The sequence below is a fragment of the Colletotrichum costaricense genome (genome assembly GCF_030867565.1).
Source record: "Colletotrichum costaricense strain IMI 309622 chromosome Unknown Scaffold_2.1, whole genome shotgun sequence".
NCBI classification, from domain to species: domain Eukaryota; kingdom Fungi; phylum Ascomycota; class Sordariomycetes; order Glomerellales; family Glomerellaceae; genus Colletotrichum; species Colletotrichum costaricense.
In genome coordinates this window covers 1,077,133-1,100,125 of record NW_026848231.1, presented here as the reverse complement: position 1 = coordinate 1,100,125, position 22,993 = coordinate 1,077,133, and the positions used below count along the sequence as shown (strand labels likewise).

Below are 22,993 nucleotides of genomic sequence, written 5' to 3'. Positions count from 1 at the left end.
TTCGTTTTTTGTACCATCATTGTCAGTGTATACCCTGGAGCATTGCATGGCGCAAGATATTTGGGGATTTTCGGGTAGATCTCATGATATAGACATAGAGCTGGATATGAATCTAGACTAATCACATGTTCTTTTTTGAATCACTCTCCTAAATTCATTGGTGCTGCCTGATCCTAGCTGCCCTTAGCTCTATTCCCCCCAGGCATTTTCGTGCCGAATTCAGTCTTTTACTCAAACTGTTGCGCCCCAAACTGCCCATTCAAATCAACCTGCAGCAACCTCTTCTCCTCAATCTCCCCCTTCCGCTCCACCAACTCCTCGACGTCCCAATTTGTAGCGACAAACCTCCCATTCAGGAACCGCGCGTTCTCCGAACAAAGCCAGACGGCCGTTCCGCCGACGAGCGCGGGGGTGTCGTGCGCAAAGGGACGGAACCGGTCCATGGTCATGTCGGTGTGGACCATACCCGGGTGTACCGAGACGGTGGTGACGTTGTCCGGGTGCTCGGCGGCGACGTGGGCGTTGAGCTGCTGCGTCGCGAGCTTGGCGATGATGTAGGAGCTCATGGTGGGCACGACCCAGTGGGTTATCGTGGTGATGTTGATGATGTGGGCGTGGCTGGTTGAGGGGAGGGATTTGAGGAAGTGGAAGGTTGGGTAGAAGGTTCCGCTGATGTTGGTGGTCTAGTGTTATTTCGAAGTTGTTAGCGGGGAAGTTATGTTCGTATTATCGAGGACGGGGAGGGAACTTGTGGAGTTTCTACTTACCAGGTCTTCCATCCAGAGTTTCGGGTCGCTGTTTGTGATGAGCTCGAGAGATTTCTGCACGGCGGCGTTGTTGACCAGGACGTCTGCGTGGCCATACGTCGCGTTTATTTTCTCGAAGAGGGCCTTGACGCCGGCTTCATCTGTCATATCGACGGGGTAGACGAGTGTTTCGACATTGGCATTAAGCTCCTTGACCTCTGCCGCGACGGCGGTAAGCTTCTTCTCGTCCCGGGCCACGAGAACGATAGCCTTTGCTCCGGCTCTAGCAAACGCTGGCACAATTCCCTGGAAGATAGTGAGTCGAAGCTTCATTGAAAAAGGAAGAGACAACTTACTCTACCACCGATACCACGGCTCGCGCCGGTGATTACAACAACCTTGCCGGCGAGGGAGAGCTCGGAGTTCTCTGGTTTGATGGCTGGGTATTCATCTCTGTAGACCTTCTTTGTGAATTGAAGGGCTTTGACGTAGAAGTCTGGTGGCATAGAGTCGGACGCCATTTTGACGCGTTTGGACTTGTAGATGAAGTTGTTGATGAATGAGCCGGTTAAGTATAGATCTATCACTAGAGGAAAATGTAGTCCTCCGGTGGCAGACACAGAGCTTTTATCGGCAGAAAACAATCTTGCCCTGGCTAACTGCATGTACGTTGAACCCAAGCTATCCCATCGGTTCATCAAAGCTCATGCGGGGATCATCTTAGCCGATTCTCACGGTCGCCCACATGTAAGCACTTGGCAGGTTGAAAGCCCGCGCGACGTGAGATTTGGGTTAAGTCCATCGCATTTCCGCCAATAGCTAGTGCTAACGTAGTCTCTACTTTATCCAGGGCATTGGCGTCCGCTTACGACATGCATACCTCTCTGACCGTGACGACCGAAAGATGCATAGCGCTGACCACAAGAAGGAAGCCAGACAAAGGGTCTCATACTTCAAATCTCACTCGGATAACCCCTGCCAACCCATGGCAACCCCATCACCACAGGACAAAAAGCGCTAAGCATCATCCTCAACTCCAACCATCTTGCACGACTCCCTCCACAACCGCGCAGCTTTCTCCTCATCGTAAGCCCACGAGGCATACCCAGGATCCGTCGTCGCCGGCGTGAATCCATCGACACCAGGTCCGCCCTCGGCGCAGTCGTTGAGGTATTTCCCGCCCTTGCCTTCCCACTCTTTACTCACGGCGGCGTAGACGGTGGTAGCGGCCCCTTGCTCCGGGTTCTTGAGCGTGCTCATGAGCTTGTTGAACGTCTCCTCTCCCATACTGGCCTTGATCGCGTCCACGTCGACGTTTTGCGACGCTGCCATGCTGGTCAGGATGGCGCCCGGGTGCAGCGAGGTGGAGTGTAAGTTCCGCGAGGCCCCGTAGCGCCGCTCAATCTCGTTAGAGAAGTAAATGTTGGCCGTCTTGGATTGGCCGTACGCCGTGTACGGCTCATACGATTCCTCCTCGTCAAAGTTGACATCCTCGAAGCGGATATCGCTGGCGCGGTGGGCCATGGACGACACAACGACGACGCGGGACGCAAAATCCGGCGTCGCGGATGCGAGAAGGGCGGGCTTCATTAGTTGGAAGAGGAGGAAGTGGCCCAGGTGGTTCGTGGCGAACTGCGATTCGAAGCCGTCTTTAGTTATAGTCTTTGTCTGTGCCATGATGCCTGCGTTGTTGACGAGGATGTTGAGCTTGCCGTTGCTCTTGGACAGGAAGTCCTCCGCGCCTTTGCGGACCGAGGAGAAGTCGTCGAGGGACATTTCCACGAAGTCTAGAGACCCGGACGTCTCGCCCTTGATGGAGGCAGTGATATCTGCGATTGCCTTTTCACCCTTTTCGCGGCTGCGGACGCCGAGGTAGATGGTGGCGCCGGTTTGGTAGAGCGCGCGCGCGGTTTCGAGGCCGATGCCTTGGTTTGCGCCGGTAATGAGGATGGTCTTACCGGTGAGTTTGCCGATGAGGCCTTCGTCTTGGATGATTTGGAGGGCTGTTGGGCGAGCGTCGCCTGGTCCCTTGGGGGTCTGGAAGGCTTCGGCGTACTTAGACATTGTGGAAGTTTTGTAGAAGGTTTCGTCTCTTAGTTATGAATGGGAGATCAAGGGTGAGGAACGAGGGGTTGGTCTACTTTCAGAGCTAGAAGACATTCACGAGGTTGAAGTCGGATATTTATGTAACCCGTCATGAATATCATTAGACCGGTGTTTCCAAAAGGTTCCCCTCCTCGTCCGCCGTCGTTATCGTAACTTTCGCATTCTCATACCGAACCCGACGAAGCTGGCGACTTACACGCGAAGTCTGTCGCATGTCGACTGTACACCCTGGGAAACTCAATTCAACTCCGCCAACCACAACATGCAGCTATGGGGACAGTGCTACAAATCCAAACGGCGCGTCGCCGGCGCCTGTGCTTTCTAGAGTTGGCGCTAGCACTCGCGGGCCTCGCGCCACAAGTTTTAACATCACAAGAAGCCGTCGATGTTCGAATGCGGAGATTGAACCGGCGGAGTTTCGGGAGCGGAGTGGGACTCGGGAGCTGGAGGAACCCGGGATTCGGTTTCCACACACGTCTCAAAGTGCTCGAACTCCCGCACTTATGTAACCGCAAAGTCACATGTAGATAAGTTGGCAAATGTAGCTTGAGTCTTTAGAAATCAATGAGGCAGTTTGGTCATTCGTACATGTATAAAGAGTAGATATTAACATTTTGTCACATAAAGATGCCCGACAGCGCGGCATTGGCGCTTTGCCTCCTGCAACCATGCATAAGTACTTCATTACTTCATGTTCAAATCAGTGGAAGCTCTACGAATCTTCTGTTGCACTTCCGCCCCCTTGGGAGTATCCCAGCCTTCTGAAATCCCGTGTATGATAGCCTCTTCACTGTCGGTTCTCGATACATTCTCCATACTCGTCTCGTCTCCCCTCCCGCCTGATGTGACGGTAGCATTATATTCGGTATGTCGGCTCGGCAGACTCTGTAGAGGATGCGAAGATCGCGTTCCATCTCCCTGTCCTTCCTTGCCATTGCTCCCCAGAGGATACTTTGTTTTGCATGAAGAGAAGCCCAACAGTGCGGGAAAGAACGTCTTGAAGAACGTCTTGAGTGCAGAGGAGCAACCGCAGAAGATGGCGACGTAGAGCTCCACGGCGTACCAGATAAGCGAGCTGGCGAATTGTCGGTATATCTCGGGTTCGTTTGCCAGTTGTCGGACATAGTAGAAGCGCACGCAGCCAGCTGTAAACACCGGTCAGTTGCTTGATCTTTTGCAGGATTCAATCCGTTGGATGACTGTAATATTGATGTTCAACTCACCTGCAACGCAAACCACTCCCAGCGCAAATACTGCCGATACCGCCCACTTTTGCCGCTATTATTCCATGTTAGCAAACGCGAGGAACTTTCGAGGTACGTCCAAAGTGAAGGTACCTGCGGTAGTTGCAAGCCCCAAATCATGGGAATCGGACAGATCCAAAGACAAATGTCTGTAACGATGACAATCACACCGGCGGCGTCCCAGAATGCCTGCTGCACCGCAGCCGGCATGCAGTATTTCGCATAGATTTCGTGACTCCCCTTAGATGTCCAGAATACCTCGGCAGGGTTACATTCGATGGCGGACATGACGAAGTGACATATTCCCAAGCCGATCACTGCCGCCATGAGTCCATACACCGTCCATCGCATCTTTGGTCGGTTATCGAGGCGCAGATAAAATAACAAAAGACCGACTTTGACGAGCACGTTGCCGACGGCGAAGAACAATCGGGAGATATAGAGCGACTTTGCACAGGGGAGCACGGTTAGTGAGTCCTCGTCGATGTTTGGAATCTTGCGGGGAGACTCAGAAAACAAACATACCAGCAACATTGGCTCCCACTCATTCGACGGTATTTCGGCTCCTGTCTCTGGTTAGCAAAAGAAACCTGGGCCTTGTATTGTCTAGCTCACTGATTCTCCCTAGGCCGTGTCTCACGGAATTCATGACACAAACAGACTGCAGGATTGTGGCGATCTATATCGCACCCGTCAAATAAAGTTCGATGCATTGGAAAGAGTAAGTATGATACTCACGGTTCCGGCAATCATCATAACTATAGAATCGTTTTGGTCAGCAAGAACGCCACGACTAAGAAGTTGTTCCAATGGGACGTACAGTCGTCAGCTCCAATTGACTTCGTAATGGAGAACCTCGTGTATAACCTGACGCCCATGACGAAGACTATGACGATGATCAATGACCCATTGACCCCGAACGCCCTCTGTTGGGCCGTGTTGAAGTCCGATATCGATGGGCTGTCATCCTCTTGGCGGCTAGACAAGACACGAAAGAGGTCTTCCATGGCTGATCGTGTCGAAATAGTCGACGAACTCGGGTCCGAGTCGAGGACAGACCATTTCGCTGGGTAAAAGGACCCGAGTGGCGGGGTGAGTCTGGGATAAAAGCATCCTCTGCTCCCATCCATTACACTCCCGTCGTCCTTGCCGGTGCAGACCGGTTCCCTGATTGGACTCAGTTGGTGGCTTGCGCTCGGACAACAGCCAGGGTAATGAATGGTGAGTGCTGCAATGTCTTCCAGGAACAGAACCTGATCGTTGTCACGTTATGCTATTCATTGCGAGTGTGTGTGGGAATTGACAAGGCCCAGAGTGAAAGGGGAGTCTGTTACGAGTCATATAGGCTGCTTATCGTGGGACGTGATCACAGTGCTAGATGTGGATCAGAATTATCTGCTTCGCGTGGAGCACGGCAGCTAGACAGCAAAACATTATTGAGTTACCTGTCTCCCTAAACCGTCCTGATCTTTCAAATTTTGCCGTAGCTTGCTGTTACAAGCTTTGAGCCAGATGGATTTCCTCTTGGCCAATGGCTTTCCTTTCTCTTTTTCTACTGAGTTTCGAACTAGTGAGCATACGGAGTTTTATGATATTTGGTCTCTCAGCGACAATTTTTACACCCCCATCTTCTTCAAACGCCAAGTCTGCCTTGTGGTTGGATATGTCAGATTAAAACCTGATCAGGCGGGGTTTGGATCCTCTCGATGCAACGCTGTACGGTAAAATCACTTTCGATGTCCGCGCGGAAGACTGCCGTCCATATCTGGTGTCACATTCCGTCCTCAGAGTTCCTGAATGCAGAAAATCTCCCGCTGTCATGACTCTGCCTGACATCCAATTCAATTTGCGCTGATGTAACACGCCATGCGGGATGCCGGAAAGACGCTGAATCGCTCGCAGAACCAGTAGGTTTGAACGTGATGACGCCATGGGAGTGATTGAGTACTCTGTGGATCAGTCACGGTACCCGTAGGATCTCCATGTCTTGAGCGGCGCAGCAGTGCAGTGAAAGATTCAACTGATAACTCCGGGTTAGCGGGACTCTGGTTCATGGATCGCGCTCAGACCAGAAGTTCGACCTGTCAACTTTGGTGGATATTCATTCTGCGGGGAGGGCTAGACGGTCAGCGGGGAGCACCGATGCCGCTGACTACACGGAAAATGAGCTTTTGCGGACAGCATATACCGAGCGAGCATCCCTCTTTTCGTTCTTCAAAGAATATCTCTCTTCTGGATTCTTACGCACACATGTTGATCCGCGCGGCTACCATCCTCAGCTACCTTACCCTAAGTTACCTGCTAAGCCAACTCGACAAGGCACATACGCTAAAGGAACCATGGCAGCTTCATCAGATGAATATTCGGATTCTCGGTGACTCCTGAGTCCGACTACCAGCTGGCTATACGAATTGAGTGAAACTTCGTTGTGTTACTCCGGCCTTCTACATGCATACTTCAATCTCTGGGCACTACCAGGCCTCTGTTCCTGATCTTTCAAAAGGCACCACCCGTCGACACTGGTTAACTCAATTGGAAGCCTAGTACGCGCTGCTGAAACAAAAATTATCTAGACTTTATTTGGATTTTTGTACACCTCTGACATCTACTGACGGCCATCTAATGCAGTCTTTCGGCCGAACATTCCATCCTCGCGAATATCCGAACTGCACCGTGACTTCCGTTAATATGTCTCCGACTTATTCGAGCCCTGCAAGATCTTCGATACTGTATACTTTGGGTAATACGATGGCGAACCCGAGGATTGTCATTTCTTTCGTACTTATCGTCACACGTTCAACCCGATGACGCATCTCATGCGCGTAGACGGCTAACAGTGCCTGCAGTGGACAGGGAAGAAAATATCAGATGAAGCGAGTCGCGCAAAGTTTCACAGCCGACACAACGCCTTCCCGAATGCGCGATGCACGGCTTAACCAGCAAGTTCCTAGCAGCTGCCTAGCTTGGCTATCAGCATGTACCGAGGCACAAAATCAGGACTATCTATGGCAAAGAGAGTTTCTCAAAACTAAGGCAGCTTGCAGGCTGCTTTCCCTTGCATCACCAACGCTCATCCACCTACCCGAGAGAAAACTGGATAGCAACACATACGATGCCTTCATCAGATTCATCCGGTGGACTCGGAAAGGGCAAAGTGACCCTCAGCGGTGCCCAAGAGACTCTCCTACTGACGCTCTTTGCCCGCGCCAAAGATGCTGAGTCTTCGCGTCCGATTCTGAATGATCAATATGCCCTCGATATCGTCTCTCAGATCAAGGACCAGGGTTACGACTTCAAGCGCACAACGGCCGGCGGCCCCACCACAGTCATGTTTGCGAGCTCAGTCTCGATGCGCGCTCGCATGCTCGACATTTGCACCGAAAGGTTTCTGAGGAAGAATTTAGGCCCGGCTACCGTCTTACACCTGGCATGCGGCATGGACTCGCGTAGTCTTCGCGTCAAATGGCAGGGCGAGGGTCGCTTGTGGATCGACGCCGATAGGCATGATGTAATTGAGCTTCGACGGCAGGTTATAAAGGATCCGGATACTGGCAAGGGCGAATACCGATTGATTGATCCGAACATTCACGACGATGCGTGGCTCAGCAACTGCAAGATCCCCACAGATCGACCGGTGCTGATTCTTTTCGAGGGTTTGACGCCGTACCTCACCCCTGACGAGATGTACGGCCTCTTGCGACGGATCGTGAACTACTTTCGGCAGCGCGGAGTCCACGGCGAGATCCGATTCGATGCTATTGGATCGCTCACTTATTACACTGCCAGCTTCTTTCTCAATTCCACGTTCAAGCTGATGGGGACGCGCTTCAACTACTATCTCGACGAGCCGAGGACGTTGGAGCAGAAGGTCCCCGGACTGAAGTTCAAAGAACGCATCTTTGGCACGCCGGATCTTCTGATCTTCGGATTTCTAGGCTGGTTTGTGGGATTTCTGGGATGGGTCGCTGATTTGTTCGGGCTCACTGGTCGCATTGGAGGAGGCTATGGATACGAGTTCTGAGGGCTTTGATGAGGAACATCACATATACTCAAACGTGAGCTTCATATATCAACAAATTCATGCGGGATTTCTTCTGGAGATTCGGCCAACTCTATGGATAGTTGAGTCACACTACGTGACATCCGAGATGACATAGCTCATGCAGATCATATGTAATGTGAAATTGTTGCAGCCAATGAATGGCATTTGGCGCCGTGATAAGGACATTCAATGACATGAGTTCGTCTTTGTTTCTTCACAAACTCATCAAGATTGGTGGGTATCACTCGGTCTCTGAGTGCACATCATCAAAACTTCCAGACAAATTCAACATGTAAAAACAGAAATCGCGTGAAATTCGATGCTTAATTGACAAGACTTTCTCTGTGTGACCTCTAGGCTCCAGGCTTCCTCACTAGCGAAGCCTTGAACGTTCTCGCCCAGCCTTTCTCTACCGTGGTATCATTTCAAAATCTCACAGACCGCTGCTCGCTCAAAAGGACTTGAACTGCACAAGCAGCAATAGTCCACACTCCAAGAACAAAGTTACTCTTATGTATACCCCCTCCACTCGATGGTTTATCCGAGTCGAAGTGCGCCAGCTGTGCTGCGAAGGACGCGGTCCATATACCCATCCAACTGAACCAAAGCCATAGAGACCCGAACCTTAAAAGGTACAGAGGCATACACATGACGATTGGGCTGACCAGGACAAGAAGGAACCGATGGAAGTGACGCCCTCCAACAGTGTAGAATGAGTTGACGTCGATTTTCTGGTCATCGACAATGTCTTGGTAGCTGTAGGCCGTGTTGAGGTAGATGATCCAGAAGAACACCATGAAACAAAGCGGCAAACAATAACCGATGCTGTCGCCAATCGACTCGTACCGACCGTGGATCGCGGATCGACCCAAAACGGCGGGCCATGCAATCGTGAACCCCAAGATGTATTGTGGGTATATGCGAAGCTTCAAAGCCATAGGCCGTTTGCCATAAGGGTATAGAGCCGAAGCCAAGATGACTGGGAACATGTGTTGGAATCTGATGACGAACGTTAGAATATCTGTCATGTAACCATCTGGGAGGAGGGAAACGGGTGGCCATACACATCCTTTCCATTGAGCATATTGTGGACAATGGACAAAGACACGAGCAGCTGCAGCACCATCCACAGCATCGCATCCGTGGTGGTCACGATGCCCGCGGCCAGAGGACGGTCTTTAGTTCGAGTGACCTTGGCATCGATATCACGGTCCACCCAGTCATTCCAAACCATACCGGCGCCACAAAATAGGTAAGCTGCGATGAAGCATAGTGCGGCCTGTCTGAAGACGAAAGCAGGCTGAATATTGCTATTGGGATCGACGAGCTCAGAAGCACCAGCCAACAAAACCGACCAGACTGTACCACTGTGAGCGTTGCGGACCAAGACTCTGGTAAAATCAAAAGACGTACCTCCAGCAAAAGTAGTGAAAAGAGGGTTGTACTTGTTGAACCGTGACAGGGTTACCAAGTGCCAGAACAAGGTGACCTTTTCCGGCTTAGGCTTGCCCGTGTATATCTCTTTGCATTGCTTCGTAGATTGCTCAAGCTTGTATAAGGCAATAGCATGTGAGATGCTTTGGTACAACATGTCGACTCGGGGATTAATGACGGCGACGATTCTGGTTTGGCAAAAGGAAAGGCGTTTAATTGAAGGAGCCCACGTTCGAAGGAAGCGGACCGAACGCGCATGTGTGGTTTTAAACCTCCTGGTCTTCAATTCTCCTCCCTCCCCAGCTTTTCTCTCACCTGTGGACGCGCAGCGTCCGCCTTGATATTTCACCCGCCGAAAAAGACCACAAGCTCCGCGCATGCTTCGGTTTCAGATGTGACGTAGTTTGTGCTGTTGAGTTCGTTGTTGCAGGGAAGTTGCTGTCAGGCTTTTGCCGAGGTGAGGAGGTTCACACGTCTCGGCGTGTATGGCATTGATCAAGGCATCTTAGCACTGTCTGTGTGGCTGTAGGAGAGCCCAGTTTGCATGATTTAAGTAACGACACTTTCAGCCCAAAGCTTCTAAATGGGAAGTTCTCAAGAAGACCAACGCAACATTTCTTGCAGAAGAGACTCGGCTTGGAAGCTACTATGAGTTTTTGAGGAAATTTCAAATCAGAACAAGTGTATTCTTTCAACTTCCAAATCCCAACGCCGAAGTCGCCTTGAAGCAGGTGAGCAAGACTTACACAGTACGGCTAAAAGCATTCTGGTTCATCTGAATTCTAGAACAGCCTAGGTCTCCGCAAGACCGTGCGCGAGCTGGAAAGCTGCTTGACTAGCCCAGCCCATCTAACGTTTCTTTCTCGATCTCCTTCAGCTGATCTGTGGGTCATTCAACGGCAGAGGATGATGAAGCTGGTGAGTCGAGGGATGTTCGTTGCATGAAAAGAACAAGTGGATGTGTTCCTTGATCGACCATCGAACCGGCAATGGAAGGCCCTAATCACTGTCATACACGTAGTCCGACGAGCTAGCAGCATCCTGGTCCGTGCCTACAAGTTCACAGCACCTGTGGTCAAAGGCGCCTCATTTTCAGCCGATCGTCGATGACTAGTCGTTCTTCTAGCCCCCCTTAAAACCAACGGTCATCGAGTTGATATGAATGTATGATTCACATGATATCTACCGGAGCTTTGCTGACGTGTTTTATCGTGGGTGGCTCTGATCGTTTCTACGTCTAGAAAATGCGAGCTTTGAGATCCACTCCGAACCTGAAATGGGGGTTGCCAGTTGGGAAGATGCTTGTTTGTGAGACTGTTGGGCAGTGCCTCCCGCTGGCTTCGTCATTCACTAACGCGTAAGAGGTAGGATGTCAACAATGAGGTTACCAGGGTATGCCTCCTCTGGCATTTACCATACACATCTTCTCCTCATTGAAAATGGGGATAGGCTTTGCTGAGCTCTTGGCGCGAGCTAATCTTTAGCATAATTCACGTAACATTCAGCAAAGTTCACAACAATTTGAACGAGAGACATTGCTCACAAAGTTGTTTGCCATGCCGCTATTTGTTGCGGAGTCTGCTTATGTGTTGACAGACTTTGCAGCAACAGGGCTTGTGGACGCCGTCGAAAGAGTGTTCGAGCAATCTTGCGGTGTTAAGGCACTGTTGAACTTGTCCTTTTTGCCTGGCTACAGCAGTATATTGACGATGATTCCAATGTATTCGAGTCTAGAGCCATCAAGGCTGGAAAAGATTGAAACTGACAGCTGCTAAACAGTGGCATTGTATATTCTATCCACCGCCAGCTCGCATCTCGCTCTTGTTACGACTCACCAAATAGTTCAGACGATAGTCAGATAAGAGGCAAAGTGGCATGTTAGATCTTGGAAAATGACAGTTTGAAGGGACCTACAAGTTCCAACAAGCGTTTATTGATGAGTTCTCTGCCAGTCCCAATTGAACTTCTATTCCAAGAAATAGATATAGGAATTATATCTTGGTCTAGTGTTACACATATCATAACTCTCCTACGGGGGGCTGGCTCGCCATGCGCCTTTTTCCAGTCAAAAAAGCGACCGGAGAACTGTTAAATGGGCCACAAGGTCATGTTTCTACTTTTTCATACAGAATTACGCGGATTCGAGTAAATGAGTTTGCATTGGTTCACTTACTCTCTCGGTTCCTGGACCGGTTGCTGCTGGACTTTAACCCATGACAGATGCAACATAAAGCACTCAATGTGACATCAGCTAGCTACTATTTTGAGTCGCACCTAGATTTTACACCGTAGTAATAAAATGAACTAACTACACACAGTCAGTCTTCTAGCTGTTGTATAAAAGGAGCTTTACCATCTGCCATCTAATTTAGCTGCTGTACTCGCACCGGATTCGGGGCCCCTATCCGGAATTTCTGGTGCTTAAGCGTTGGCAAAGATGCACACAGCAGATTAAAATGAACATGTATGCTAACCTTGGAGAGAATGATTGAAATATTGGCAGAGATCTGGTGAATAACCATCAAATGGTTTACTCACTTTGAAGATAGTAGTCATCCGACAACTCATCTTACCCACTTGAAACCCACAACATCATTCGATGGTATACAACATCACAAGGATCTCAAGTTTTCAGCACCTTCAGGTAGTGAAATGGAAGTCTTGTAAGCATAGCCTTAGACTCGGTACTCTCGGCATCGAATTCTCCATTGGCCTGGTCCTGACTGTCTTAACGAAGCTAGAGCTGGTCATGACCAATGTGACAGTCGTCATGGACTCGACACTGCAGTGCAGGACGAGCAGGGAAGATCTCGGAGGCATTCGAAGGAAATGGGTCGTTTCTTACTTCTTTAATCTTGCTGGCACGTGTCTGTTCTTTCCCGGCGTCTTGACTTGGTGAGCTGATGCGGTTGAGTATGGGGTTCAGACTAGATATGCGGCTGCTCAGCTGGAAACCAAGGTAAATGCCAACTGAAAATTCTCTAGAGGCATTGCTTGAAATTGACTCATGAGTTTGACGGCATAGATGGCTATCGGCTACAAGGACACATTCTCGAAGATTGTATGTATATGCCGGCCCATTCCAACGTTGTGAGTGCCACACATGGAAAGATTCTACGATGTTGTTGTTATCAATCCAACAACGTACTCACGAGCTGGTTTCCAAACCAGCAGTGACTGCCTTGGGTACCAAAATTCCTATCTTCTTACACTGGGGAACACCGTGGGCATTGCAGCCGTGGCGGGCGGGGTTCTACGATTCTTGTGGGAAGTGATGACAACGACTTGGAGAGTGAGTGATAAGGAGTAAAAAGAACCATCGGCATAACGAAGAGCTGCTGACCATTCTTGCAGCAGGCGCGAGTCCTGATCAGATAACGGAAGACAGCAAGGAACCCGTTGTTGCGGGGGATATTACCAGTGATGGACTAAAACAAAGACGGGGGACGCTGCTATGGTTGAGCTACAAATCATGGGACTAGACAGACTATCCTAGGCACCCACCATAACCACGGCGGACTTATGTTTGTTGAAAGCGCTCCGTATGTGACCAAGTCTGCTCGACACGTTCTTAGACCTAATCGGTTTAAAGTTTCGTGTTCAGCTTTTAAACGGCTGCCTATATAAAGTGGACTTCAAATCATGAATCGGGTCGCCCGAGTGCAATTAGGGCCGGCACCATCGTTCCCTTTTTGGGCAATCGCGAAGGAGCCAATCAACAACCGTCGAGTGGACATTGCCGTGTAAGTGCTCCCCGCGGTAACCCACACTGCTGGGTCTGTGATGAATGACGCCAAGATCCACGAGTGACTTTAGGGTCAAAGATAACAGTCAACATAGATTAGGCTCCAAATTGGGCCCGTGTTGTTACATCTACCTATCTATACACCTAGTCACACATCTCACTGATCAGCCTCTCGGTAACTTCGGTCTCCATTGAACAAACGAAATCCATGTTCGGCTTTCCTTACTGCTGGGATGCAGTTTCCGAAGACTCTCCTTCCTTCTCCACCTTTTCAATATTCTTCTTCTCAATGGTGGTCTGTTTCTCCCACATGGCATGGTATCGGCCTCCGAGCGCCAACAGCTCGGCGTGCGTGCCACGCTCAACGACATTTCCCTTGTGGAGCACCACGATCTGATCGGATGTGGTGATGGTGGAGAGCCGGTGGGCGATGGTGATCGTCGTACGACCCGCAGTGACACGCTCCAGGGCGTCTTGGATCTGCCTCTCGGTGTGCGAGTCCAGAGATGCCGTGGCTTCGTCAAGCAACAAGATGCGGGCGTCCTTCAGAATCGCTCTCGCGATGGCAATTCTCTGTCGCTCGCCTCCGGAGAGTTTGAGTCCGCGTTCTCCGACCTTGGTGTCGTATCCATCGGGAAATGCGAGAATGCGATCGTGGATATTGGCAGCCTTGCATGCCTCGTATACGTCGGCTTGAGAGGCATTCCGGTCGGCGTAGAGCAGGTTGTACATAATGGTCGCATTGAAAAGTACAGTGTCCTGAGGCACAACGCCAATGTTCTTCCGTAGGCTGTCGAGCTTCAGATCCTTCAAGTCGTGGCCGTCGACAGTGATTGATCCTTCATTGATATCGTAGAAGCGGAAAAGAAGCTTCAGGCAGGTTGACTTGCCGCTGCCAGACTCTCCAACAATGGCGGTCTTGGTGCCCGGGGCAACAGTGAAGCTGACACCGTTGATCGCGGGTTCGCCCTTTTTGCTCTGGTAAGAGAATTTGACGTTATTGAATGCGACCTCTCCCTTGACGGCGGGCAGGGTGACGGCGTCGGGCTTCTCCACAATGCCAGACGTTTCTTTGAACTAGAGAACAAGGTTAGCGTTCCAGAGGTGGTGTACTGAAATGAACAAGGACCCACCAGCTCCAGCATTCGCTCTGCCTCAATAAGATTGTTTTGCAGCATGGTGTAGTAAGTTCCGAAGAAGTTCAGTGGACCCTGCAGTTGTACAAAGTAGTTGATCAAGCTGACGAAATCGCCAACACTCTGCTCGCCCCGTGAAATCTTGTAGGCAGAGACTGCGACAAGCAAAGCAGTGCCAAGAGAGAAAATAGAACTCTGTGTAAGGTTGAGAAAGTTGAGGGACCACTGCACCAGCCGTTCCGCGCGTTGGTACACCACTACATGTTCCTTGAATCTCTCAGTTTCGGGCACAACTGCGCAATTGTGCTGCACAGTCTCGTATGCCATGATGGCGTCAGTCTTGGTAGCTTCCATCTCACGATTCTTGGTGGCCATGTCTCTTCTTTGCTTGCCGCGATATTTGGCCACATAGATGGTCAGGAAGATGTACGACCACATGATGAAGAACACAATAATGGTGTAGAAGGCGTCATACTTGGCAAAGAAGACAACACCAGCGACAAAGATATCGAACACCATGGGGAACACTTGGAAGCAGAAGTTCTCCAGGAAGGTGTTCATCGCAGAACCGCGGCTCAGGGCACTGGTCACCTCTCCAATCTTTTTGTTCAGATGGAACTCCAGAGAAAGCCCCAACACGTGTTCGAAAGCAGCGCAGGAGAGTCTGCGGAAGAGTGACTGAGAGACCGGGATCCAGAGGACAGACCTTGCGGCACCGAGAATGCCCTGGTTGCCTTGGAGAGCACGGTAGACGACATAGAGAACAATTTGTTTGTAAGGAATGGTGCCATAGCCGAGGGAGTCGACAAGAGTTCCGAGCTGAATGGGCGCTAAAACGTTGATAGTCCGCTGACCGATCAGGAGTATGATGCAAACGACCACAATTCCTTGATATACCGGAGAGTCTTTAGGCCTGGCGCGCGATAAGTTAGCAAAGTCCGCGAAGCGGTTGAAAGCAGGGTCACTATACCATAGATACGGGAAAAGAACCCTGAACCCAGCAAAGTAGTCAAGCCATCCCGTACCCGAGACCTGGGTTCTGGCAGGAGGCTTGTGAGCAGCAGGTCCGTGGGGGTGGGCGCCGCCGTAGTTATGAGACGCTCCGTTTCCGTTTCCATTTCCATTCCCAAGAAGGGACTGTCTCTCTTCGGGGTCCGACTTGGGTTGCAGGGGCTTCAGCTTGTAGTCTCTCAGAATGAGACAGACCATCATCGCTACCAGCACAACGATTCGAACAGCGGCCACGATATCCAGAATATCGAGAAGACCATGGTGGACGCGGAATGAGTTCTTCTCAGAAGAAAAGACGGCAGCGATGAAGGCCTCAAAGAGCGCACCTACAATCCACGCATAGAAATGCGCCGATGTTGGCGTCCATGGGCCTTCAGGGTCAGGAAGTAGGCCGGCTAGATAGTACAATAAGACGGCAACGTAGGATGCCTATGCAAGTATCAACACCAGAGTTCTTCGATGGGGTGTACTACCTGGAGACCCCACTCACCAGATAAGCACTGAACGGGAAAACGACTTCGCCAGTCCCATCGTATTGGCCAGCAATAGCGCCGTGAACGGCAAGGATGATGGTGGCAAGCTAGGAAAAAAAAAAGTGTGAGCTTTGAGGACAACTCAAGATCTGTAGACGTGTTTCCCAGACTCACGAGTAAGAGAGAGAGTATGAGCTGAAAGCCCCAGATTATCCGCGCGTACAGTCGCGAAGCTTTCTTCTGCTCATCGTCTGTCGCGGTCTGACGCGTGACGCCATGACGGTCCCGGTAGAATTGAAAGGACTGCGCCGCCAGTAAAGTGACAAAGAGGCCGCAGGGATAGAGATAGAAGGCGACCTCCAGTCCCAGCAGAGTCTCCGCCATGACTTTAGCCGTTTTTATTCAATTTGAGGGTGTGTTGAACGAGGTCAAGCTCATGATGGCAGTTGGGATGATGTCAACTCCCGACGGTGCCGCAGATTCTCCGACGGACCTCCCTGGCGCAATTGGACTGCACGGACTACAAACGGCGGGAGTTCCTCGGGCACTGAGAATGGTGTGAGAGCACGTGACACTATATCTCGAATCAGGTAAGCTGAGCACGTGAGATGGAAGGGATGGAAATCTGACCTTACCTAATCATCTTGCGGCACAGTCAGCGTCTAGCTTCCACGGGCCTCAGCTCTGGCCGAATTCTCCAACGCCCGGCGAATTTCTCGTTAGGTTCACAAAAGGTCCGTTCATTCTCGCGCCATTCATCCATGAGTCTATGAATCAGCACCAGAATCAGCGCCGCCCATCCGATGTTTATCTACTCAACGTTGCCGTTCTTCGGGTTACGAGATCATAAGGTGTGCCCCAAGCGAGCCGATTTCCCGTCAGGCTAACGCAGCACTTTCTGCCTGACCTGTCCAACTTGGTCCAAGACTCGAGGGTTCCAGAGCCGATGTCTTTGACGAAGCGATCCAAGGCCAACAACACAAAACAGCGCAATCCCCACGCCGTCTCGTGTCCATAATTTGAGATTACCGTCCGGGGGCTGTGCCCGCCCGTGTTCCCCACGCTGGATGATCGCCCTGATCGCCCTGACAGCAGTTACCATGAACTCTAGAATCCTTGGCATCGCGTCTTTCAGCAAGATGTCGGGACAGCCCGCACAAGGCGACAAACCAGGCGCATTTTAATGTCTTGGCATTGAGCTAGCCGCAAGGGACCGCACCATGATAGCTTTCTTCGAACACAATTCAAATCCCCATGTGTCTATTTCAAGCCCCTGACGATCTGTCAGTGGGAAGGACGCTTACTCGGTGATTTAGTTTCCCTCTAACGCAGAATTCGCTCGCCTAAAAGCCTAGGTGCCGGGTGCCGAAGACCGAATTCATCCCAGATCGACCATGGCTGCAGCGGCATGCCCGTGGTGCCGTATTCCCTTGGAGAGAAACACCCCGCATGCTCATGCCTTTGTTCCATATTTGTAACGCGAACCAAACCAAAGCGTTCCACGCCCGATCGGGTTGGACGGCAACTTTACGGGGCTTCTGATTGGACTGTCGACGTCTCCAGGGATACATGGTTCACATAATTCTGTCGCGTAGTCAGACGTGGTGCAAGGAGCTAGGGCTGGGGCGACACATGTCGGTGGCCTCTAGACTTTGGCAAAGTGTCTGAAGACTGCCGGCGCCCGAAGCTCCAGGACCCGAGAGGGTCACTTTTTCTCCTTCGAAGCACGGGTCCCGCGGCCACGACTAACACTCATCTGGTCGGGCGAACACGACATGGACACCACGGCCTCGACATGGAGCCATCAAAACGGTGAGCACAGCCGTTCGCCCTAAACAAAGGAGGCGCTCATTTCGTTCCCTCTTTAGTGTGCTGGCGCAGCTCTTGCTACGGTCAAATTCAGGCTCCAGAGTCGTATTTCTTTTTCTTGGAATCGTTCTCCGGTTTCGATCTTCCTTGTTCACTTGATGTTTACTGTTCATTGTTTCTGTTATTTTAATACTGCCACCTTCTCCAACCTTGACGGTGTCATACCTGGATAGATTGAAGCCATCGTCACTCTATCAAGGTCGACAAAAAGCCACCCTCGACGCCATTTTGAGGGCCGCCGCAAGCCACTCGACACTTTGTTTTCTCTTCTTCCTCTGAGCATGCAACTTTGCCATATACCCCGGTCCTTGACGTCAGAAACTTCCCTTGACTTGTCTCTCCTTCCATCTCTTTGCTTGTCGCCTTCAATATAGGTGTTCTCGTACATACAAGCTAAACATCATGGCCGATCTCACAACTAGCCTGGCTACCAGGTCACTCCCGAAAATCGAGACGATCCAGAATGGACCACTGTCAGGTCTCCAGGCATATGGGTCGCTCCTCCTCGTCTCAAGCGTCATCGTCGTTGTACTCATCGCCAACATCCTCGAACGATGGCTACTGGAAAGAGTATACGGCGAGATCTATGCAGTCTTACAGCGCCCTGAGAACGAAAAGAGACGGCGCTCCTTCACGTACTACCATATCGGTGCCATCATCATGCTCACACTCTTCTGCATCGGAGTCTACCCTGTGTTCCGTTTCCTCATCGGCTCTGCCGACTTGACAACGGACGTGTCGCCAGGACCAGGAAGGCGTATCAGAGTAGGCGATCTGTTGTTTACGGTGGCGCAAACGTATAGCGCCTACTACGTCTTCGAGCTCTGTTATCGCACACAATTCGCGAGTCCTCTTAGTATCGCTCATCATATTGGACTCTTGGCCATCACGCAGACCGCCCTCTCCCTGTTTGGAAACATCGAGCACCACCCGGAAGCAACAATCGAGTTCTACATGTGCATGGTGTGGGGTATGTTGACAGCACTCTGTCCGAATCTAGATAAAGCGCAACATTGAATGTCTGACTATTTGACCTAGGCGCTTTCGACGTCGTAGTAGAACTGCCCATCTACCTTTCTATGATCATCTGGCGAATCAAGCGCCGTGATCATCGACTACTCTCCTACCTCACCTCCGCCTGCTTCGTATGGGTTATTGTTGGTGCGGTCTCCGAGACCGCAGTCACGATATACCTCTTGCACAAGTCTTGGGATCGATGGGGTCATGTGTGGAGGGTGGTCACTCCCGTCATCTTCACGCTATGGATCACGACCCAGCTCTACGGCGCAACGAGACTCTTTGCAATGGCTCGGTCGGAGAGGTGGAAAGCCAGCAAGCGATCACCGGAAGAAGAGTCTGTGGAGCCCATTGCCGAACTACCAGGAACAGTGGAAGACGGGGAAATTCCCGGACAAGAAGAATCCAAGAACAAAGCAGTATAAGGGCTCTAGAGAAGCTTGAGTGCTGCGAGACCACCCACTCCCATTCGACTAGATCACATCCCCCACACGGGAACTGAACTATGCCACGATCATCGATGCTTTGGGCCGACGAAATGGTACCTCGAAGATAATTCTCATCGATAGTTTGGGGATTGACCAAGTACTGGACCTGGCAACAACTTCTGTGATCGAAGAGGAACAACGCGCGACTGACTAAAGCTTGCGGCCACTTTCTCCATTTATCGGGACTCTGGTCACCGACAGCAACATCAAAGACTGCCAAATCCTCCATCTACGCGCTTACGTGACATTTCGCGCAAGCTTAAAGCCGCCGTTTTACATTCAGCGGCCAATCTTTTTGTGTTACGTGGTAGTCCGGAAGGATAAGGGCTCAGTGGGGTTTTTGAGTCGAGACACCTCGTTTCTGCGTGTACTGATACTCGGGGGACAGCCTTTCAAGCATAGCCTCGAAACGTGTTAAAAAGACCATGTAGCTTTGTAGGACCCCAAGTCAGGTCCTCATATTTAATCAATAATAAAGAACAATACCGTTAAAACCATCAACCTTTCTGCCGAACGATCGTGCATGTAGAAATCTGTGTTGCCTCGTTTCGCCTCCATGGATGATTCATTGATCAAGGGTCCCGACGATGTGAGGTTGACTTGGCTTGATTCCTTGCATCTAAGACATGGATTGTGGTTCAAACCTCCTGACAGATTCAGTCACGATTCTGTTGTTTTCCTAATCGATCCGTACTCTCTTGATGACCAACTCCCATCCGTGATTGTCCCTGCTTCAGACCTTGTATCAAGCCAAAGCGAAGCCGATCAGATTTCATCTTCCGTGATAGATCAATCCCATCCAGCCCTCTATAGTCTCTTGGAACATCAAAAAATATCGAATCTCGTAACACGGTAGAAGCGTACCCAAGGATCTCTGGCCCGTATGTGCAGTGCTTGAGGACAACGCTCGCGATACCAGCTGCAAGAAGCACGATGCTCGCGACCAAGAAAAGCGTAATCCATAATGAGGAGATCTCAAAGTTGATAACAGGGGTACTTGTTTCTGCATCGACGGAGATCTTGGCCCCAGACGTTGGTTTATCCGCGTCCCACTCTGCAATCTCGAACGAAAGCTGGCTTATCAAGAGGTAGGTATTGAGGAGCTGGCTAAGTCGAATTCCCATATCTTTGGCTGTGACGCTTTCTATGATGCAGTAATCGTCCGACCTCAGCTGTCTAAGCCCTGGATCAGCGAGGTGGTAAAGCGAGAACTCGGACTTGTACGCCGTAGAGCCTCCGATGGAGAGCGGAAGCTCGCGAGAGACAAAGTCAAAGACGGCGGGGAACGATAGCTGAGATATATCCCTAGGAGCATTTTTCTTCTGAGATTTCCGCTGGGCTACCACGGTGCAGTTGTGTCTGTCGGTGCGAGCCGTGCGAGAACAGTTGACGCGGGACTCGGCGTACTCCTGAGATACCCTGGAGAGGCTCTTTGCTGAACATCCTGGGTGTTTTTCCTGAGGGGGGAATATGCTTTGAAATAGAAGAGTCGTCGGCTCGGCGTCGACATGTTGCTCATCTTTGAATAAGAGGGGCCGGTGCATTTCCTCGACACGACCATGCAAAGGACCAACGACTGGTTTTGTAGGATAATCAGCAGGTTTCATGGACCATATCCGATCTACAAATCTGTCGAGCGCCAGAATCCAGGTTGAATCTAGCCCGGAGACGTTTCTTGTGTAGTCGTATCCGTGCCATGTACCATTTGGCAACTTAGCGTTTCTTGTGTACCTGGTGTCTACAGCCAGAGAAGCGGCTGATAGGTCGTCGTGGAATACCTCTTCTTTCAGCAGGTCGTCGGCTCCTAGATCCATCTTGAGGGTTTCAACATCCGAGCAGTCTAAGCTAATGTAGCTAGACTCTAGCGAAAATATGGTGTGTCCAACTTCGATGCTGTTGAGAGGGATCCCGGCCAAAGACGAATACTCATTCACACCGAGATCTTGATCCAAGAAGTCCAACCAGTCATCTGTGTCTAAGCGCTTCAGGAAAGGTATTTTGACGTTGCCCCAGACATCCATAGCATCCGCTTTGAGTCCTTCAGGCATTGAAATCAGGGTGTTATACAACGTCGACATGGGTCGGAAACTCGCCATGGAGGTTGAGTATGAAAATCCCACCCAGGTCGCCCACTGTATGGCCTGACTCTCAGCGTTGGTGTCGAAGTAGGTTATCGTCGTGTTTCTGTTGTCCGGGGCGATTTGTGAGGACATCATTCTCAAAATAGATTGAGTGCCCAAAGGTGAGAGTGCCCATATCAATACCAAAGCAGCACCCACGATATTGAATGATCGAAGTTGGATCAGATTGAGTAGGGTGGCGCCGACCGTTCGGCTGCCTAGGAACTGCTCGAGAGAACCGAGGGTCGTGCCGGTTTCTAGCTTCCAGCGAGCCGCTTCATATGTAAGACGACCTGCAACTGACGCAAACAGGATCGGAAACGCAGTTGCGAGCTAGATTCGGTCGTTATTATCATCATTTGAATTCTTAGCATGTGCAGGCAAAAGGGCTGGGTACTTACGATCGTGATTGCGTTTCGCCAAGCCCCGCGGGAGCTTTCGGTACTCTCGGAACCGTCAAGGCGCCACACAATGACGATGAAGACAATGAGACCCAAAGGAAGAACCACAGCGGCGCAATCTGTTACGATAGTGAAAAACCCCAACCTGTTGTTGGGCAAGTCAACCACTGGTACGGCGCCATCGGTGTCGTCTTCCGCAATACGGTTGTACTTCGTCGTGCCATCGGTCGAAACGCGTGAACCTGTTATCGTAGATGCCAGGTCCTCTGTTGCAGCATCTTCCGGCTCGGGTAGACATTGTTGGGCTTCAGGCTCTAGGGGGTAGTGCCTGTTGGATGCCAGCGATGTACGTCGACTTGAACTTAGAGAGACTGGTTGCCCGTCTGACCTGTGAGCCAATGGGGGTGAAGGGCTGAGATGGGACTCTTCTTGCATCTTGTTACAAGAGGGAAGTTTTGGTGTAATAACTCTCTGAGAACATTTATGTTCTGTTACCTCACCCAATGGGCCAAAGAAAAGATGATCTGAGGAGGAAAGAAGTCCAGGATCATTGATAGGGACCATTGCTCATTAAGAGATTGAAGAAAGAGTTGTGTAACGATAAACAGGCGACCAGTAATATGCTGATGTTCTGTTCTGAGAAGGCTACAGTCACAAACTCATATTGGGTTGTGTCGCACTGAATGTCAGCTTACGCCCAGAGCGATCAGCGTGGTGGCCTTTCGATTGTCAGAGAAGCACATGGTCTATTTACGGCTCTTCAATACACGATCTCTTATCGGCTTCGAGCTTCTGAAATACCATATCGCTGTTGCTGCCAATGGGTAAGTGAAGTATTGTATAAGGGTCAAACTTGATCTTAGGTGACGTTTGCGTCGTGGTAAGCCTAGTACACCGCCTCGTTACATCCTACACGTTGGTTATTACTTGAACCCATCGTAACGGAAACTCAAGTCGTTTTTAAGACTATCCTGTCTTGTCTAGCTACTCGCATCAAGGTTGCTGCTTTGAGGCCGGTAAACATCCATGTATGAGGTGTCCTTCAGCGGGCAGAGGAGTAGGATGTGCAGGAAATACTTCACATCCTAATTCGTGAAATGCATAAGAAAGACCTGGGTTTCCTGACTGAGTAGTCACATACGTCGACCTGCTTAGATCAAA

General features: G+C 50.7%; 8 protein-coding genes across 8 annotated transcripts; 2 read left to right on the top strand and 6 right to left on the bottom strand.

Moving 5' to 3' along the window:
* Positions 1-227: 227 nt before the first annotated feature.
* Positions 228-1,267, bottom strand: CCOS01_01985 (uncharacterized protein; the record flags this gene model as incomplete). Its single annotated transcript, XM_060450177.1, has 3 exons — positions 228-683; positions 768-1,052; positions 1,103-1,267. 3 exons carry the CDS (start codon positions 1,265-1,267, stop codon positions 228-230), a joined length of 906 nt encoding a protein of 301 aa, XP_060318827.1.
* Positions 1,268-1,763: 496 nt separating this feature from the next.
* Positions 1,764-2,810, bottom strand: CCOS01_01984 (uncharacterized protein; the record flags this gene model as incomplete). The annotated part of the gene is made up of 1 exon (XM_060450176.1): positions 1,764-2,810. The coding sequence occupies one exon, from the start codon at positions 2,808-2,810 to the stop codon at positions 1,764-1,766; it is 1,047 nt and encodes a 348-aa protein (XP_060318826.1).
* Positions 2,811-3,536: 726 nt separating this feature from the next.
* On the bottom strand, positions 3,537-5,103 carry CCOS01_01983 (uncharacterized protein; the record flags this gene model as incomplete). The annotated part of the gene is made up of 7 exons (XM_060450175.1): positions 3,537-3,997; positions 4,076-4,130; positions 4,190-4,543; positions 4,622-4,662; positions 4,712-4,775; positions 4,835-4,854; positions 4,917-5,103. 7 exons carry the CDS (start codon positions 5,101-5,103, stop codon positions 3,537-3,539), a joined length of 1,182 nt encoding a protein of 393 aa, XP_060318825.1.
* A 2,105-nt stretch (positions 5,104-7,208) lies between these two features.
* Positions 7,209-8,117, top strand: CCOS01_01982 (O-methyltransferase; the record flags this gene model as incomplete). The annotated part of the gene is made up of 1 exon (XM_060450174.1): positions 7,209-8,117. The coding sequence occupies one exon, from the start codon at positions 7,209-7,211 to the stop codon at positions 8,115-8,117; it is 909 nt and encodes a 302-aa protein (XP_060318824.1).
* Positions 8,118-8,563: 446 nt separating this feature from the next.
* Positions 8,564-9,729, bottom strand: CCOS01_01981 (UbiA prenyltransferase; the record flags this gene model as incomplete). Its single annotated transcript, XM_060450173.1, has 2 exons — positions 8,564-9,137; positions 9,203-9,729. The coding sequence occupies 2 exons, from the start codon at positions 9,727-9,729 to the stop codon at positions 8,564-8,566; spliced, it is 1,101 nt and encodes a 366-aa protein (XP_060318823.1).
* Positions 9,730-13,539: 3,810 nt separating this feature from the next.
* On the bottom strand, positions 13,540-16,321 carry CCOS01_01980 (ABC transporter; the record flags this gene model as incomplete). Its single annotated transcript, XM_060450172.1, has 4 exons — positions 13,540-14,394; positions 14,451-15,893; positions 15,955-16,044; positions 16,112-16,321. The coding sequence occupies 4 exons, from the start codon at positions 16,319-16,321 to the stop codon at positions 13,540-13,542; spliced, it is 2,598 nt and encodes an 865-aa protein (XP_060318822.1).
* Positions 16,322-18,208: 1,887 nt separating this feature from the next.
* CCOS01_01979 (uncharacterized protein) lies at positions 18,209-19,248 on the top strand (the record flags this gene model as incomplete). The annotated part of the gene is made up of 2 exons (XM_060450171.1): positions 18,209-18,776; positions 18,845-19,248. 2 exons carry the CDS (start codon positions 18,209-18,211, stop codon positions 19,246-19,248), a joined length of 972 nt encoding a protein of 323 aa, XP_060318821.1.
* A 719-nt stretch (positions 19,249-19,967) lies between these two features.
* CCOS01_01978 (uncharacterized protein) lies at positions 19,968-22,267 on the bottom strand (the record flags this gene model as incomplete). Its single annotated transcript, XM_060450170.1, has 3 exons — positions 19,968-21,764; positions 21,833-22,160; positions 22,221-22,267. 3 exons carry the CDS (start codon positions 22,265-22,267, stop codon positions 19,968-19,970), a joined length of 2,172 nt encoding a protein of 723 aa, XP_060318820.1.
* Between the last annotated feature and the right edge of the window lie 726 nt (positions 22,268-22,993).